Source organism: Macaca nemestrina, chromosome 3 (assembly GCF_043159975.1).
Source record: "Macaca nemestrina isolate mMacNem1 chromosome 3, mMacNem.hap1, whole genome shotgun sequence".
NCBI classification, from domain to species: Eukaryota; Metazoa; Chordata; class Mammalia; order Primates; family Cercopithecidae; genus Macaca; species Macaca nemestrina.
The window spans coordinates 170,984,024-171,003,343 of record NC_092127.1 but is presented as its reverse complement, the minus strand read 5'-3'; the positions used below and the strand labels follow the sequence as shown (position 1 = coordinate 171,003,343).

Here is a 19,320-nt window from a genome sequence, read left to right as displayed (position 1 = left end):
GAGTGAAACAGGACAGAAAACAGCATGACAGTATACTAGCATGCCATTAGCAGGTTCATCATCACGGAGAGTCCTTACAGCCATCCAAATGCTACTTCCCAACCCTCACAAGGAAGGTATGCAACTGGAAATGACAAGTCACATAGGCACAACATAGGGAAGTCTCATACACCATAGGAATCATTTCTTGTAATGCACATAAGCATAGCTTCTAAGTCCTCCCAAGAGACACCACACAGGTGGCTAAGGCCTGTGTTTTCCAGTCAGTTTTTGTACTCTACTCACAGTTTTCCATTTCAGATGTCGTTTACCAGTCAAGGATCATATGTTTTCAGTAAATAACATTGCTTAGCAATATAGTGGGGGCGTTTCTCTTAGAATTTTTTTTTGTGTGTGTGATTCAGTACATTTTCAGGGCAACAGTGATGGGAGAAGGTAAACACAATGTCATCTTCAAATGGACATGTTAACCATTTATTCCCAAAAGGAGACTTTAATGAAACCATTAATATTCTCAGTAAGATAAAATATTACTTGAAACAAGAACAGAATTTCATTAATGCAAGAAAACACTTGAGAATGAAAAGGAGGTTTTTGGCTTAAAAATATAGTATGCCAAAAAATACGTATCGATAGATGAGTTGAAAACAAAGCTGAGGAAATCTTTGTCAGAAGATGAAGCAAAAAACCAAAGAAATGAAAAATAGGAGTGAAAAGATTTCTTAAATTACAAGTTCAATCTACAAAGATTAACGTCTGACCAAAAGGAGTTCCAGAAAAGGGAAACGGAGGGAACATAATTAAGTTTATAAGAATTTAAGAAAGATGTGGATCTCCACTGAAAAGGCTTACCAAGTACCCAATGGCATGAATGAAAGAAGATCCACACCAAGGCACTTGAAAATGAGAAAACTGAAAATTTTTTATAAAAGAAAAGCAGAGTATATACAGTGTCAGGAATCAGAGTGGCATCTTACTCTCAGCAACAACACTGGAAGCCAGAAGACTTTGAAGTAATGTCTTTAAAAACCTGAGTGATTTCAAGCCTGGAATTCCATATGTAACCAACAGTCAATCAAATGTTAAGATGGAGTAAACATTTTCTGATGTACTGATCTAAAATATTTACTCTTATTTAGGGAGCTCTTGGTAGAAGTACTTCAAACAAGGTCATAAACAAGAAGCAAAATATGGGACCCAGAAAACAGGATCCCAACCAAAGAGAAGGAGAATTTCCAGAAATGATAGTGAAGAGAAGTTCCAGGACAAAGGCTGTACAACTGGACTGAAACACAACAACCCTAGATTGGAGCAGGAGGTTGGAAGGTTCCAGGAGGGATGCTTGCAAGAAAAACACCAAAAGTGCAGATGATCTCACAGGCTTGACTACATGCGAAATTATATCAAGGAGGGTCTTTTCAGAGTTGTTATGGGTTTAGGAAAAAGAGGTAAATGATTAGAGAAAATTGTATAAGTGAAAAATCAGTTTAATTATGAACAGTGTGGAAAAAAGTATAAGAATGAAAACATTGATAAGTACAACATGCCTCACCAGTGAAATATTTACATAGTCACAATAATGCAAAACTCTCAATATGGATTTAATTAAGAATTAATGATGACTGAAGGGTGGAAATAGAATGTGCATGAGCTAAAATCCTCATTTTCCATATAAAATCAATAGATGATATCTGAAACTGCCACATGTAGAGGCAGTTTCACATGAAGATTAGGTGATGACCCTCTGAAGCCAGCCAACTTGAAGGAGTTTGCTAGGTAAAAAAGCAGGGAAAGGATAATTTAGACAAAGTTTCAGCTTATGTGTGAATGAGACTACTATGTATTCTGTCTGTCTGAAGAGACCCTAAACTGATGCGAATGCATTCTTAGCTATTGGAGAACCAAAAGCTTGTGGCTAATTTTCAAGAAATTGTGGCTATATGATTAAGAGTGTAGTTAGTCCTTTTATTCCTCAGTCATTATGGATAGTTGTCCCTGCCTTGCCTATATCATGTAACCTGGCAATATAATGATTCTGACTCCAGGATGCATGGTTTATCTGTGACCCTAGTCTGCCTGTACAAGTATTGAACTTGGTGAGGCTCAGTGAGTCCTGTGATCCTATAATGGACAGCCCTTAAACCTAATTACAATGTTATGTAGACACATACATATTAAACAGAAATTCCTTATAACTGAGATTTATTACCTCTAAAGTGTAGTTGTGACAAATTCCTATTTACTAATTTGGTTATGTGGAGGCAGCTGGTTAGGACTAAAGCTAAGTAGTGTGGTTCAGTATTTATCGAACCCCTTCGCTATGTCAGGCCCTGTGCCAGGTAGTGAAGCAGAGTGCAAATGTGTGTAAGAGACAGTGCTTGTCTTCCAAGAGCTGCAGGCTAGTGGAGAGGTGGGCAGTAAAAATACAATTTTAATATAATGTGGTTATGTGCTTGGTTGATAAAGGTTAATATATATGCATAGAAAGTTGCTTATATCAGCCTGGAATATCAAGGGAGGCTTCTCTGAAGATGAGATACCTGGGGTGAGTTTTGAAGGAAATCTGAGATTAGGGTCCATGTCTGTTGACACTGAGTTAAAAATAGTCCAGGGCAATGAAGTAGGAAATGGATGTTCAGAGTTCTATTTATGCTTTTTAACATGTCCTAGCCTAAGTAAAACTCTCCATTTTAATTACAGAACCTAATATTAAAGCATTTATTGGGTATAAGTCCCTTTTGTAGTATGAAGATTAAGGTTATTGAAAAAAAGAAATACAAAGGATTTCAATTACAGAAGAGTACCTTAAAATACATGGAAAACAATGGTTGAAAATGGAAGAATAACAAATTTACCTCTTCAGTCATTAAAAATTGGTAACATAAGATGCAGTCCTTTTTTTTTTTTTTTTTTTTTTGCAGTTGCAAGATTTAATAGAGTGAAAACAGAGCTCTCATACAATGGGAGGGGACCCAAAAGGGGTTGCCCACTCCCAGCTCGAATGCCTGGGTTTATATCCCGATCATTTTCCCTCCTCCCCCTGTGCTCTCATGCGATATATGACTTGACAATACTTTACCTCCTGCTTTTAGCCTAAGTTGTATTTTAGTGAGCCCTCTTTACTACCTGATTGGTCGGGTGTGAGCTGAGTTACAAGCCCCGTGTTTAAAGGTGGGTGAGGTCACCTTCTCAGCGGGGCTTAGGAATTCTTAGTTGGCCTAGGAAATCCAGCTAGTCTTGTCTCTCAGTCCCGCCTCTCAACAGGAAAACCCGAGTGCTACTGGGGAGGTTGGCCGATGATTGCTCTAACTGCTTCCTGCTGAATTGGGGCATAGTGGGGTCATGCAGTTGAGATTTCCTCGGGAGGGGTGCCTTCGATGTCATTAACATCAGAGCATGGGCTAGCAGGCCGGTCCTGGGGTCCATGGTAGATCTTAGTCATGGACAAGATGCAGTACTTTTTAAAGTGTAGATAAAGTTTAAAAATTGAAATATAGTAGTAGTTATTTAAAATCTATACAAAAATGAAATGTGTATATGTATATGTTAGGCTGAATAACTATCTTGTAAAGGACATTAATAAATCACTAACTTAAGTAATAATAGATAATTAGTAAGGATTAAAACTAATTCCATTTTTTAAAGGGCAAGGAAGTATGGGTTTAGCAATTAGAATAGTAGCAAAATACTGAGGCAAATATTAATAGAAATATTTAATTACTTAGAGCATAAAAATGTGAATAATGTGAGGTTTTTATATATTTAAAAACTACCAGACAAACATTATTATTTTCCCTAGACATTACTAGATAAGTAGAGGAAGTCTGGAGAGTAAATCTGATTTATCCTTATTTTAGCAGAGCACTTGATGGTCCAATTGTACTTAAAAATTAATTTAAGTTGTTTTGGATATTTGCAGTGTTTAGTTGATTAAGATCTGAGTGAGGTACAGTACTACAGAAAGCACAAATACAGGATCATAGTGGTAATTTTAGACAATGATTTTAGAAGATAAAATTGGTAAGTGATACGCATATCGAGTGTTTGTATATGTGTGTGTGTGTGTTTCAGGAAAGGTTTAAAGTTAGTTTTTTACTGAAAGGATAATTATCATTCCTTATCTTACTGAGTAGTCTGTTACCTAAAAAGGCAAAATCAAGAACTATTTTTGAAAAACAGTTATTTTAAACAGTGGCAGCACTCGTTGGTCAAAAGGCAAGAAGTAAAACTTTTATTAGGTAGGAAAAATTAGGAGAAAGAAAAATGTTGCTAATGGCTCTTCATTTGGATAAATATTACATGTTTGTGTCTTTCCCATTGTATATTTATATTTCCTAAATGCTTATATCTTTTCTATTCATGATTATTTCATATGAAAATAATAAACATTATGTAGTAATCACTGGTTATTCTGTTCCTTAATTTTGGACTAATGCATTATTATTTAGATGTTTAATATGTCCTTTTCTTTTTTAGGTATTTGAATAAAGCAAAGCCTCATTTCACATTGTGATTTTTATTTAAGCTAATGTTTAGGCAAAGGTGATCTTTTAACAATGTGCAGTAAAGTCTGAGATCTATGTCAATTCTACATATGTTATTTTTCAGAAAGAATGCTTTGTGGAACTTGGCTTAAATATAGGACAACTGGGTATAGATGATTCTACACAAGTGCCTCCTGGTTGGTATTTTTCCAATTAATTCAATTAATGATAAATGAGAGTGAGCCTAAGGTTTATATTGCTATTTCCAAGTTAATTTAGCAGTTTTTATTTTTATATCTGAAAACTAAGCGTGCTTTTGCCTCTCCTTGGCTACTGTTATATATTGAATAGAATCCGGTATGTTGTAAGTATTAGAGTTCAACCAGATTTTGTCTTTTTATTTGATCTTTAAAATGATTTTGAAAAGTCATTAGACATATATAAGTTATTTTTGTTGTCAGAATCTTTACTGGCAACATCCTTTCCTGGCCAACAGTATCTGTTTTTACTTTTGTATCACCAAGTTAAGTGAACACTGACGTCTACCTTGAGTCAACATAGGCTTTAAAAATAGTGTCTTTTAAACCTTAATAATCCAAGCAGTTTTCCTAACTTTTCCCTTTTTGTGCATAAATTCAGTGTACGTTTTACTAAATACTACATTGGTATTTAGCTATAATAAAAACGAAGTAAAAATTTACTTAAAGTATGGGAGCCCTGTATTGTAGTGGAAATAATACTAGATAGGGATTAGGAGACTATTCTGGTCTTTCCTCTGCCACTGGCTAACTGTATAACATGCACAAGTCACTATACATCTTTGGACTTGTTTCTTCCTCTATAAAATAAGTTGGCTCTTACTACTATTATACTAGCAATATTACATAATTATTACTATTATTATTCTATATAATCAGAAATAACCATTGAGCGCATACTATATGTTGCATCTATATTGTCTCATTTTAACCTCTCAGCAACTCTATAAGGTATCTATTTTCATTTTAGATACTTTATTAATGTATAATGCACATAGAGGAATACATATATAATAAGAGGACAGCTTAATGAATTTTTACAAATTGAATACACCTATTAAAATACCCAGAACACTAAACAGAAGCCCTCCTCTACCCTCTTTCAATCTTTAATCCCCATTACAAAGATAACTACTATTCTGATTTCTGGCAGCACAGATTAGTTTTTCAAATTCTTGAACTTCATATGAATAAAAGCATACAGTGTGTCTCTGTGATGTTTGACTTCTTTTGTTCAAATTATATTTGTGACATTTGGCCATATTGTTACATGTGTTTATAGATCATTTGCTTCCCAGTGTTCCACTGGATGCATATACCACACATTTATTTATCTATTCTACGGTTGGTAAATATTTGGGAAGTTTCAAGTTGGGGATAGTACAAATAAGGCTACTATTATCATTCTAGTATGTGTTTTTTGGTGAATGTATCTATATTCTGCTGTGGAGTATATACCTGGGAGTGTATTTGGTCCTAGAAATATTCATTCATGCATATTCATATTTGTATATGTTCATTTTTAGTAAATAACTGCCAATGAGTTTTCAAAAGTGTTAGTACCAGTTTACACTTCCACCAACAATGTATGAGAGTCGTAGTTTTGCTGTATGTCCTCACTGATGCTTGGTGTATTTCATCTTTGTCTTAGTTAGTCTGGCAGTGTATAGTGGTATTGCAATATGGTTTTAATTTTCTTATATAATGTGATGTAGGATTATTATCTTCATTTTAAAGTTGAAGATGTGGAGATGTTAAGTAACTTGCTCCAGGTCACAAAACTAGTAAGTAGTAGAGCCAGGATTCAAAACTAAGTAGTCTGTCTCCAAAGTCTGCTACACTGTACTGCCTCCCTCCTGCCACCTTTGACAGCCTTTTCTTATTTTATAAGAAGATGTAAAATATCTTATAAAATAAAATACCTTATACTTTTATTCATGGCAAATGATAGTCATATAAGAAAAGGAAAGGAAGTAGTAACACAGCCTTGAATTATATTTTTATTTTTTACTTTTGAAATATCTTTAAGAGATATTTAAAATTATTCTAAATCTCATAGTATCTATGCTTTAGAAGACTTAACATACTGTATTTTTAAACTTACAGTGCAGATTTTCCTTCTTTGATTCATTCATAATATAACAATTGTGTTTGAGACCCTGCTGAGGGCCAGGGGTTGGTAAATACAGAGTTTTATGTAGAATACATAGACATAAGACATAATCTCTGCTTTTAGGGGAAAAAATAGTGGTAAGTGACAGATAAGATACAGTGTGGTATTTGCTGTTATTACCTTTAAAGGGCGACTGGAGCATAGAACATCTAAGCCTGCTTGAAGGAGGCTGACGACCTCTTATTTCATATTTTAGTCTGTGTCTTTCGCTTTAAGTTGGAAATGTAATGCTAATGTTGGAAAATGTTGCTATACTTGTGTTTGGCTAGAGGCAAGTTTTTTATATTCAGAATTAAGTTTAAGTGTGGCTTAAGGGAATTGTGTTCTTACACATCTTTAAAACCTCTGTTACCTCTGTTTTATCATTACTGTTATTCAATTATTATCTTTGAAATGCATTTCTTACTTACGAGCTTTTATATATAAGTCAGGAGAAAAAAATCCTTACAATTATACTATAGAATCCTTATTTAACAATAATTAAAAAAAACAGTCATAGCCATTATTTCTATAAACTCATGAACACGCTTTGCATTTATTGTAAATACACACACACATTTACTATGGAAACCATTTGTAAGACTGATATTAACAGAGTGAGCAAGATCAGCATTCTTTCATAAGCCTTTATGATAAAGGAGGTCCTATGTCTGATATTATTGTCTGAGTGTATGTAATATTGAATCTTAATTAGACGAGGGTTCTACTAAATAGACATTTTCTTTCTAAAAGAAAAAACCATACTCAGTGCAGTATTTCCTGAAGCGTTATACTAAGGAGCACTCATAAGATGCCCTGTGAAAAAGAGAATCTTGTTGTCAAATAAGGTTTGAGAAGGGCTGAATTGTATACCTTCTTAAGATGTACAGTGTATGTTACTATCTTAAAGACTATGAGAAGTCTTAACTATTTTAGCTTAGCATCTTCCAAGATCATTTTAACAGAAGTATTTTTCCTGAGCAAGATCTATTAATATAGATGCATCTGTTAACATAATGGTCCTCAGGGCACTCTGAAAAACACAGAATTAGAGTATAAGTTGGAGATTCTGGTTCTGATTTTTTAGACTTCTTATTCTTAGGACAGAAAATAGCATTTAAAAAACAGAATTATTGTATTTCACATAATTGAATAGTTAAATTTTTTAAGAAGTCTGATTATTGTTATTTCATACTACTTTGGGTAATAAAGCGCTGTTACCATCTAGTAATATCATCTGCTTTTGTTAGAAAATGAGAATTGGCTGGCAACTTATTTTTACTTGATTATTCAACTGTTCTTTATTCATTCAGTGAAAATTACGAATATAAAACATTTCTTGGCACATTATGAGAAGAAAATCTTGAACTGTATAAACTACATTGATTGAAATGAACATAAAGGATTATAATTTGAATCTTAAGAGAAAATTTAACTTAATCCTTAGTCAAGGAGGATGAAAAAAATCGAGCTGTTATGGGCCAGTTTTGTGATGTGCTTATCAAGATAACTGAGAAGAACCAGTTATGGGGTTCTCTGTGAAACTATCTCCAGTGCCTGTAATACACTGTTTGTTATTTTCTGAAAGTTTACTGAGCTAAGCCCCACTATAGTATGCTGCAGTATTACATCTGCCGTTTCATGCTATTACAGTGTTCACTGAAGCATTGTCTTCTTTGGCCACTAAGTCTCAGAAATCATAGCTGATTAAAATGAAACTGTATTGTTACTATATACATATATACATATGTTACTATATACATATATATATGATTATGTTAGGGATCCCAGACACTTTCCTTAGTCATTGTATAATCTGTTCAACTAATTACTTCCTAATTACTTCAGAAGTACTAGGACTACAATAAACTAGAAGAATAAGGCATTCTGGCTCAAATACTCTAGTGTAAAAACAGCTTAATGCATTATTTTTTAAAACTAAAAAATTATGTAATACTGAAAATGTACCACACTTACATTAATCTTTCTTTGATTAAGAGAATTCTTCTGATTTTTCCTTAGTGTTGCAATTTTATATTTCAAAACTAGAGTTTTCAAGTACTGCAGGTAATAGAAAAATGACTGCTAATTTTTAAATAACTTCTATAGAAGTACAACATACATACTGGATAGCACACAAATCACATCTATACAGATCAGTGAATTTTTACAAAGTAAAAAGGAGGTTACACTTGCGTAACCTCCAGCTAGACCAAGAAACAGAATATTACCAGCACCTCAGAAGCCCCCTTAGGCACATGTCCAGATTCTGTCATGCTCATGGGTAAAAACTATTCTGCCTTCTGGCATCACAGATTAGTTTTGCTTATTTTTGTACTTTATAGAAATGAAATCATATATACTCTTGTGTGTTTGGCTTCTTTTGCTTTTCCTTATAATATTCAAGGTGTTGTAGAGAATTATAAATCATTCATTCTCATTGCTGTATTATAACCTATTGTATGAATATGCCACTGTCTAGTATACTGCTGATGGTAATTTGAGTTGTTTACATTTTCAGTTATTATCAATGGTGGTGCTGTGAATATTCTTATACACATCTCTTGGTGCACATATGTATGTATTAGGGTTTATAACTGAGAGTGGATTGCTAATTATCGTGGGATATGCACATCTGTTTAGTGTTAGTAGATATTGCTGGACAGTTTTCCACAGTGTTTGTGCCAAGTTCTACTCCTACTAGCTTTGTATGAGAAATTCATTTGCTCCACATCTTTTACATTTAGAATTGTCAGTGTTTTTCATTTTAGCTATTGTGGCGGTTGTGTGTTTCATAGTGGTTTTAATTGCATTTCCCTGAAGACCAATGTGGTTGAGCAACTTTTCATGTGTTTATTGGTCCTTCAGGTCACTTCTTTTGTGAAGAGCCTCTATTTAAGTCTTTTGTCTGTTTGTGTCTGAGAGTCATCTATCTTTGTCTACCAGGAGTTCTTTATATATTCTGAATAGGAGTCTTTTGCCAGATATATGTACAGCAAATATATTCTTCCACTTTGTTACTTACATTTTTCTCTCTCTTAACAGTGTTTTTTGATGAACAGAAGTTTTTTTTTTTTTTTTAATGTAATATAGTCAGTTCATGAATCTTTTTCCATTATGATTGGTACTTAAAAAAATCTCATCATAGAATCTTTTGAAATGATATTTGTAGAGTGAGATTTTTGCTATATAGTAGTAAGGCTTTTATTAGATATACTTTTATTAGATAGCCAATGGTAGATTGGAGTGGAAGTAGGATTTTGTAAATGAAGCTGTCAATAAGTTTTGTTTTTCTTTTAGAAAAAACTAAAAGATGAATGATTAGGAACATTTTTGTATTATGAGGAGATGTTTTAACGAAGGGAAAATTCATTCATCAGTTTTTTGTTTGATTAAATGCTCATAAGTCTGTTTTAATTTTAAACAAAAAATTCTTTCACTTTAAACAATTTAGAAAAAACATTTTTACATATAAGATATTCTTGTAGTTTTCTATATAGCCATCTGGCTGTAAAAATCATGAAACGTATCAATACCAGAAAAATGTATCTAATGTTGTTCCAAATGTGGTTGATCATACTCGTGTCTAATAATTTTATTTTCTTTTAACATTTTTAGAACTTTTTGAAAATGAGCATGTACGTATTGGGCAAAAAGGTAAGCTTTTAATTATAAAAGTTATTATTTCTGAAAAGTGAGACAGTCCCAGGTAAATGTCTGCCTCAAATAACCTCCAAGGAAATTTAATCTCTGAAAAGCAAAAAACCTAAAGAGGGGTAATAGTTAACCATGTAGACTATATAATGAAAATCTTTGTAAGTAGGGAAAATGCATCATTTTGGCTTTATCAATAAATATCAGAGAAAGAAGTACACAGCTGGTTCACTAAAAAGGAAATGCAGACACATATTCCTCAGGGATGTTAGCTTAATCCATTCGGCAGTAGAATTTCATTTTAAAATCAAAGAGGCAGGTTCTGTCTTTGATGCACCCACACACCTCTCATTAGAGTTAATGGGAATATGCTCCCGCATTAGGAGAAAATATAACTGTAATGGTTCCCAGTGACCATTCACAGTGGTGTGGCTTAATAACCAAAGTGGCTGTTAGTATTCTGGGGAATAATTTTTCCCTGTCTTTAGAAGATTCTTTTCCTTGTTTTTATAAATCCTTTTTTGTCTTTGAAATATGAAGTACAGATTGGTCTTTGTGTCAGAATGAACCTTCTATGGCAACTATATTGTCATGTACCAAATCCCTAGTTCAATTTTTAAAAATCGTATTTATTTAGAATTTATTTGTATGATTTGACACTTTTATTAAGAGCAATTGCAAATTAAAGAATATGTTTCATCTCTTTTTTATTTCATGATTCCTTTGTTTCTTCTGCTCATGTCATGTCATTTTCATTTAATATAAGATTATTTTTTCCATATCCTTTTAAGAAGAAAATATAAGGAAACAATACTGGTTAAACATTAGCAGTTGCTTTGGTATGTCTTTTTTTGGTTTTGCTTCATTTTGTTTTTTTGGACCTTTATTTCCAGACTGAATAGCTGACATTTTTATTAAAGAAAATAAAAATTAAAATGAAAGCAAAAAATAACGTATTGATTGTGTGAACTTGGCTGCTTAAGAGTAATTTGATCCTTCTTACATGGTTATGAGGTCTTTGTTTCTACGTCTTTTAAAATTACTGTTTTCTGTTGATTTTCGCAAATAACTAAGAAGTCATTTAATAGAATAGATAGCTAACATTCTTATATACTGTAATTCTTAGCCTGAAACTTCATGTACCATACTATTTCCAAATATTAGAACATTCATGAGGTAGTAGAATATACATAAGAAATTTGGGGTTTCTGTAGCTATGAATTTACCTGATAATGGAATCTAAAAATTATTTCCTATATGTATATACATGCAGACAGACAGACAGACACACACACACACACACACACACACACACACACACTAGTTTCAGATCCATGGAGCTATAGTTAAATCAAAGTGATCTCAAAGTCCTTATTAAGTCCCTCCTTATCCAGACTGGGTAGGAGATGAAAGAGCTTAAAGCTTGCAACTGGGGCAAAGGTGGGGGGATGGGGGCTGCAAATAGGGCTGTATTGAAATCCAGAGAATAAGTTTTAAAAGGTAAAGATATGGTGTAATTATGTTAGATAGAAAGACTGAATGTCAGCTTCCCAAAAGATTTATAATTGAAGATTTCAGTGATATTTCTTACATTCTGAGTTTTCTAAGGAGATTTTCATATACTTTTGATAGTTCTAGCAGAACAAGATAGTGCTGCTGCTCAACAGTACATCAGACAAGGAAGTCCCACTGCACTGAGAGCTGAATTGTGGGCTCTCATTTTGAATATTTCCAGCCAACCTGAGGTAAGAAGAAAAAAAGGGTGGGTCAGATTTTAGCTTTGGGGTATTTATTTTTCAAAGACCAGTTATTCAAAATAGGAAAAAACTTTTGTTTCTTAATCTATTATTAACCCCCTTTTGAAATTTTCAAAATCACTATAGTTTTAGGTTCTAAAATAAGATTTAACATATAATTTAATCATTGTCTGCTTAATATACACGTTTTTGTTATTAATAATTAATGAAATGGTGTGATCTTACATATACAACAAAACAGTAAGTAAAATTTTGAGAAGTGGAGTCTGACAATTTAGATCCGTGAAGATGTGTGGTAGAATAAGGATGTTAGACTACAGAGAAATAAAGAAAGGCAACTCAGGTTAAGTAAATGAATTCTTTGTCCCTATAGTTACCTTTGAAATATGCACTATTTTTATGGTTCTAGAAATTGACAGATTAAGTGGGAATGGTTTTTTTTATATGTAAGAACATTTTATTTTAGGAAATATGAATATGAAAAGAGATCACCAATAGATGGGTAATAGATTAAATAAAACAAAATTATATAAGACATTGATTCTTGAAATATTCTTAGTGGGGATTTTTTGTTTGTTTTTTGCTTAAGCCCATTAATCATAGAAGTTATCCATTTAAAAGATTTTAATGAATAGCACACTAATAGTTTTCTAGCCTGGTGTTTAAAAACATGGGTCTTGGAATCATACAGACCTGGTTTCAACTTCTAGCTCCCCCAGCTTTCTTCAAATCTCAGTTAACCCACACTTAAATATAGGTAATAATATTTATATCACATAATTATTGTCAGAATTAAATGAAATAATGTACCTGTACTTTTAACATAGTGCCTGGAACATAAATGGTCACTATTAATAAAAGTAATCATAAGAGTTACATATTACATATAATTATGTTATAAGTTAATTGTAATTAATAATGATGTTTTTAAAGAAAATCAAATGTTATTAATACTATTATAAAAACTACACCTCTAACCCTTGCAAACTATGTATACGTGCATGTGTGTATACTGTGTTTTAAATCCCCTTCTGAACAGCTCTGTCAAAAATCACTTGCCTCCTTTTTGTAACAATAAAGCTTGTAATTTATTTCAGAGCAGTTTTAGATAAATGATATTGCTAGCCTTTTATAGTGACACTTTAGAGAAAATAGGGTATAAAATAGATTTGAGTATATATTGGGCATTTTTTTGAGTGTATCAATTCTTGTAGAAGATACAACTCTTGTCCTGATCTAACTTTGTAGATGCGCTGCCAACTTAACTGTATAGAAATTGGATTAACAAATTCTGTCTCTTTGCAGAGGAATCACTGCCATTTCTAAAACAAATTTAGAATATTTCCAGAATTATCATCCTAATAACCCCACATAATAATAAAATAATAATCCCCGGTAATCATTATTTTTTACAGTGTTCAAAGGTCGTTTTTACTACTTATAGATGTTTTCTTGTAAAAAGAAAAAAAAATTTTTAAGGTGATTTTTACCCTTGAATTTTGGAGCTAATAGCCATCTGAATTTTCTAATTGCAAAGTGACAAGTCTATTCAATATCTGTAAATAGAAATTAATATTTTCAGAAAAGCAACCCTGAGGTTTTGATTAAAGCATCTTTTATCACTTACAGTTAATTTCAGCTATAAAAGTGTGACCCCAGTGAACTATAGTAGTTCCAAAATAATTGTTGTAGGTGGTGCATTAGAGAGACAGAAAGAGAGAAGGAAAAAGAATACTACTTCTTATTAAGAATACCTTATTGAAATTTTTTGTTGAATTGCTTTTCAGTCACATAAAATAAGCTGCACATATAATTGTAGTCATAGTTGAGGAGTTAGACATAAGTGGAAGATTTTACATTTCACAAACATAAAGCTATTCTTTAAAATCTATTTCAATACAAAAACTTGTGGTTCCTAGTAAATTCTTTTCATAGTTTGAATAGAATATTAACTTTCATTTTTTTAAGAAAATCTGTGTTAGGTTTAAAAAGATTTCTTTCATATATTTCCTTTTCTACACATTTCTAGGTATGTGTCAAAATATCCATATTTAATAAACATTGTTCATATTTTAAAAATTTTTAAATTTCAGTTTGGTAATTAAAGACAGAAAATGTTCCTCTACTTTTGCTCTAGGTACTTGCTTACTGATAAAATAGCCAAGACTAATATTAACAAATAAGATTTTCTTTAGTGATTTCTTAGGAAGATTCTTACAACCTTGCCTTGGCCCATAATGATGCCTGACCTGCCTGGATTTTTGTGGTCAACTCACTTAGTCTTCACAGTGCCTGTTTCTGACCTCTACTCTCTTCAATCCCTTCTCTTCAGTCTTAGCAAAATACGTCACCTCCTGATACTTAGAGAAAACAGAAGTCATCGTTAGAAATTCGTTCAAATTCTTCCTGCCAAACTTGTAAACTTAATTGCATCAGCACCTGGTCCTTTCCTCATCTACTTTTATTTAAATGGAAGAAATGTCAAACTGGGCACAGTGACTCAGGCCTGTAATCCCAGCATTTTGGAAGGCCGAGGCAGGTGGATCACGTGATTTTGTGAGTTCGAGACCAGCCTGGCCAACGTGGAGAAACCCTGACTCTACTAAAAATACAAAAAATTAGCCAGGCATGGTAGTGCATGCCTGTAATCCCAACTACTTGGGAGGCTGAGGCACGAGAATCACATGAACCCAGGAGGTGGAGGTTGCAGTGAGTGAGATCATGCCACTGCACTCCAGCCTGGGCAACAGAGCAAGACTCTATCTCCAAAAAAACAAAAGAAAAGAAAAGAAATGTCTACCTCTTATACCTGTTGTCAGTATTTAACCTCATTGACTACTCCTTTATTGAAATATTCCTTTGCTTTTGTGACACAGTGCTCTTTCTGGCATTCTTCATTGGTGGAGGGTCTTCTTTGTCTTATCAGTTAGGATTCTTGAGGGTCATTCTCTTCTTCATACATTCCTTAGCAAATACTACAAACTCTCAAAACCTCAGTTACCAATTACCTCAAATCTATATACTTTCTTCTCAGATCTCTCTTTTCTAAACCTCAAATGCAGCTGCTTAGTGCGCCTAAGCACTTGTGTATCTCACAAGCACCTCCAATTCAAGATGTCAACACTCTTCCTAAATTCCTTTTTCAGTACCATTGTCCATCAAGGAACCATAGCCAGAAACCTGGTGTCATCCCTAACTCCTGAATATCATATTACTCAATTATATTACTCAATAATTCCTTCTTGATTTAACTCCTAAACATGTTTCACTACCACTCTCATTTCAAAATACCATCATTTCTTGCCTGAATTAAAAAAAAAAAAACTTTCTACCTTATCTTTCTGACTTCAGCCTTGTTCCCTATGAAATCCTTATTATTATTATTATTATTATTATTATTATTAATTTATTTATTTATTTTGAGATGGAGTCTCTGTCATCCAGGCTGGAGTGCAATGGCGTGATCTCGGCTCACTGAAACCTCTGCCTCCTGGGTTCACGCCATTCTCCTGCCTTAGCCTCCCCAGTAGCTGGGACTACAGGCGCCCACCACCATGCCCAGCTAATTTTTTTTGTATTTTTCAGGAGAGACGGGGTTTCACTGTGTTAGCCAGGATGGTCTCGATCTCCTGACCTCGTGATCCGCCTGCCTCAGCCCCCCAATACCCTACTCTTTAAAAAACTGAAATCTGGTGATATGGTTTGGCTGTGTCCCCACCCAAATCTTACCTTGAATTGTACTTCTCATAATTCCCACATGTCATGGGAGGGACTAGGTGGAGATAATTAAGTCATGGGAGCAATTTCTCCCATCCTGTTCTCATGATAGTGAGTGAGTTCTCATGAGATCTGATGGTTTGGTTTTGTAAGGTGTTACCCCCTTCACTGGGTACTCGTTCTCTCCCCTGCTGCCCTGTAAAGAGGTACTTTCTGCCATGATTGTAAATTTCCTGAGGCCTCCTCAGCCATGTGGAACTGTGAGTCAATTAAACCTCTTTCCTTTATAAATTATCCAGTCTTGGGTATTTCTTCATAACAGCATGAGAATGGACTCATATAGTAAATTGGTACTGCAGAGAGTAGGGTGCTGCTATAGATATCTGAAAATGTGGAAGTGACTTTGGATCTGGTTAATAGGCAGAAGTGGGAATAGTTTGGAGGGCTCAGAAGAAGACAGGAAAATGTGGGAAAGTTTGGAACTTCCTAGAGACTTGTTGAATGGCATTGACCAAAATGTTGATAGTGATATGGACAATGAAGTCCAGGCTGAGATGGCCTCAGATGGAGATGAGAAACTTTTTGGGAACTGGAATAAAGGGGACTCTTGTTATGCTTTAGCAAAGAGACTGGCAGCATTTTGTCTCTGCCCTAGAGATCTGTGTAACTTTTGTCAATTGAGAAAAATGACAAGTCACAATTAGGAGGTTTGTTTGCCAAAGTTAAGGATGTGCATCCTGGAAATAGGTCTATGCCTTCTCCAAAGATGATTTTGAGGGCTCCAAATTTAAAGGGGAAAGAGTGAGATATTGAGAAGTACACAATTTTCATGTAAGAGGTGGGTGGGAAAAATAGTTATTCATGCCTTTGCCTGGCTCAGTGAATCTGCATTTTTTTTTTAACCTAAGATGACACAGACAAATGCAGCGAGGAAAAATGTGGGGAATCTGCATTTTTCCATAAGGTAACCTAGAAAAAAATGGGGCAGGGAAGCAATCAGATATGCATTTGTCTGGTGGGCAGGGAGGTGACTGCACCTGTGAAAATAAGCTATCAATTTACATTGCCATAGTGAAATTTTAACAGAAACACCTTAAGGTAAAGATCTTCGAGCTCACTAGGAATTTCCTTGTGAGTAAAATATGGGGGAGGCGTGTAGCTTTTCATCTTATAATCATCTTTTTTAAGAAACAAAAGGGGAGGCAGTTTTGCATGACCCAATTCCCACCTTGACTTTGCCCTTTAGCTTAGTGATTTGGGGACCCCAAGATTTATTTTCCTTTCACACTTTGCACTTGAGAGAGATGATTTAGGGTAAGTATCTGGTGGAAGAAATTTCTAAGCAGCAAAGCATTGAAGAGGTGACAGAGCATGAAAGTTTGGAAAATTTGCAGCCTGACAATGTGGTAGAAAAGAAAAACCCATTTTCTGGGTAGAAATTCAAGCTGGCTGCAGAAATTTGCATATGTAATGAGGAGCCAAATGCTAATTGCCAAGACAATGGGGAAAATGCCTCCAGAGCATGTCAGAGACCTTCACAACAGCCCCTCCCATCACAGGCTTGGAGGCTTAGGAGGGAAAAATGGTTTCCTGAGCCAGGCCCAGGGTCCCCCTGCTCTGTGCAGCCTCAGGACATGGTACCCTGTGTCCCATGCTTCAGCTTCAGCCATGACTAAAAGGGACCATGGTACAGGTCAGGCCATTGCTTCAGAGGGTGCAAGCTCCAAGACTTGGCAGCTTCCATGTATACAGAAGTCAAGAATTGAGGTTTGGGAACCTCCACCTAGATTTCAAAGAATATGTGATGGATATCCAGGCAAAAGTCTGCTGCAGGGGTAGAGCCCTCATGGAGAACCTCTGCTAGGGCAGTACAGAAGGGAAATGTGGATTGGAGCCCCCATACAGAGTCCCCACTGGAGCTGTGAGAAGAGAGTCACCATCCTCCAAACCCCAGAAGCTTGCACTGTGTGCCTGAAAAAGCTGCAGACACTCAATGCCAGCCTGTGAAAACAGCCCTGAGCAGGGCTGTACTCTGTAAAGCTACAGGGGCAGAGCTGGCCAAGGCCATGGGAGCCTACCTCTTGCATTGGCATAGTTAATGCCAGAATGAGTTGAGACTTTGGAGGACTGTTGGAAGGGCGTGACTGTTTTGAATTGTGAGGACATGAGATTTGGGAGGTGCCAGGGTGGAATGATATCGGTTGGCCATGTCCCCATCCAAATCTCATCTTGAATTATGGTTCCCATAATCCCTACATGTCATGGATGGGACCAGGTGGACATAATTGAATCATGGGTGTGGTTTCCTCCATTTTGTTCTTATGATAGTGAGTTAGTTCTCATGAGATCTGATGGTTTTATAAGGGGCTTCCCCTTTGCTGGGCACTCATTCTCTCCCCTGTTTCCCTGTGAAGAGGTGCCTTCTACCATCATTGTAAGTTTTCTGAGGCTTCCACAGCCATGTGGAACTGTGAATCAATTAAACCTCTTTCCTTTATAAATTACCCAGTCTCAGGTATTTCTTCATAGCAGCGTAATAATGGACTAATACATCTGATATCACAGCTCTTCTGGTTAAAGACTTTTTAAAATCCTGTATTTGAAACACCTTAACATACTTCCTCTTTTCCCTATGTTTGTACATGTTCCATCTACTTTAAAACAAATCTTTTGTTCTGCCTTTTCCTTCCTCTCTACTCACTCCTTCCCATAGCATTATACATTCTCAAGTCTTTTCTATCTTAGGAATAAAAGTAAATCTTAAACCTCATGTCTTTCCTAGCCATCTCCCTCTCCCTTTCCTTCCTTTCACAGCTACACCTGTGAAACAAAATTCTGTGCTAGACTTAATTTCATTAATTACTTGATTGTATTAATATGAGTTAAGTAATGCTGAGTTAATCACTTGATCTCATTAATTACTCAGTCAATTGTAGTCTGACATACACCCACCCCCACTATATGACTACAACTACCCTAATTAAAGTCACCAAGGAATAGTGGACATATTTTAGTTCTTATACCTACAGTATTGATATCAGTGCCTACTTGATCCTTGAAATATTCTTGGTCTTTACTTTAGTTCACCCTGTTTTCTTAGCTCTTCGTTCTCTTTTCTTTGTTTAGTCTCCATTTGGATTTCTCTGCTGGACCCTAAGTGCATGTATTTCTCAGAATTCCATTTTGATCTTATTCTATACATTTTCCCTGAACTGCCTCATCACAAATCACCTATTCCCTAATGGCTTCAACTCTCTTTTCAATCCAAGCTTTTGTTTAAGCCTAAAATTTTTCATTTCTAGTTGCCTAGAGTAGCAGTCTTCAGCCTTTTTGGGACCAGGGACCAGTTTCACGAAAGACATTTTTTTCCATGAATGGGGGTGTGGGTGGGAATGGTTTCATAATTGCTAGCACAACAGAGTGACTATAATAAAAATAATTATACTTTTAAAAATAACTAAAATACTATAATTGGATTGTTTGTAACACAAAAGATAAATGCTTGAGGCATTTACCCT

At 34.8% G+C, this 19,320-nt stretch overlaps 1 protein-coding gene across 3 annotated transcripts in view; it reads left to right on the top strand.

The window, feature by feature from the left end:
• Positions 1–19,320, top strand: part of LOC105487814 (TBC1 domain family member 19) — a 160,398-nt gene that overhangs the window by 66,989 nt on the left and 74,089 nt on the right. For all 3 annotated transcript variants that reach the window (XR_011621410.1, XM_071093768.1, XM_011751428.2), the window contains exons 9-11: positions 4,609–4,681; positions 10,293–10,331; positions 11,961–12,073. Coding sequence is in view for 2 of the 3 variants with exons in the window: in XM_071093768.1 (XP_070949869.1) it covers positions 4,609–4,681; positions 10,293–10,331; positions 11,961–12,073 (225 nt within the window). In the remaining variant the exon portion in view is untranslated. The remainder of the gene's footprint in view (positions 1–4,608; positions 4,682–10,292; positions 10,332–11,960; positions 12,074–19,320) is intronic.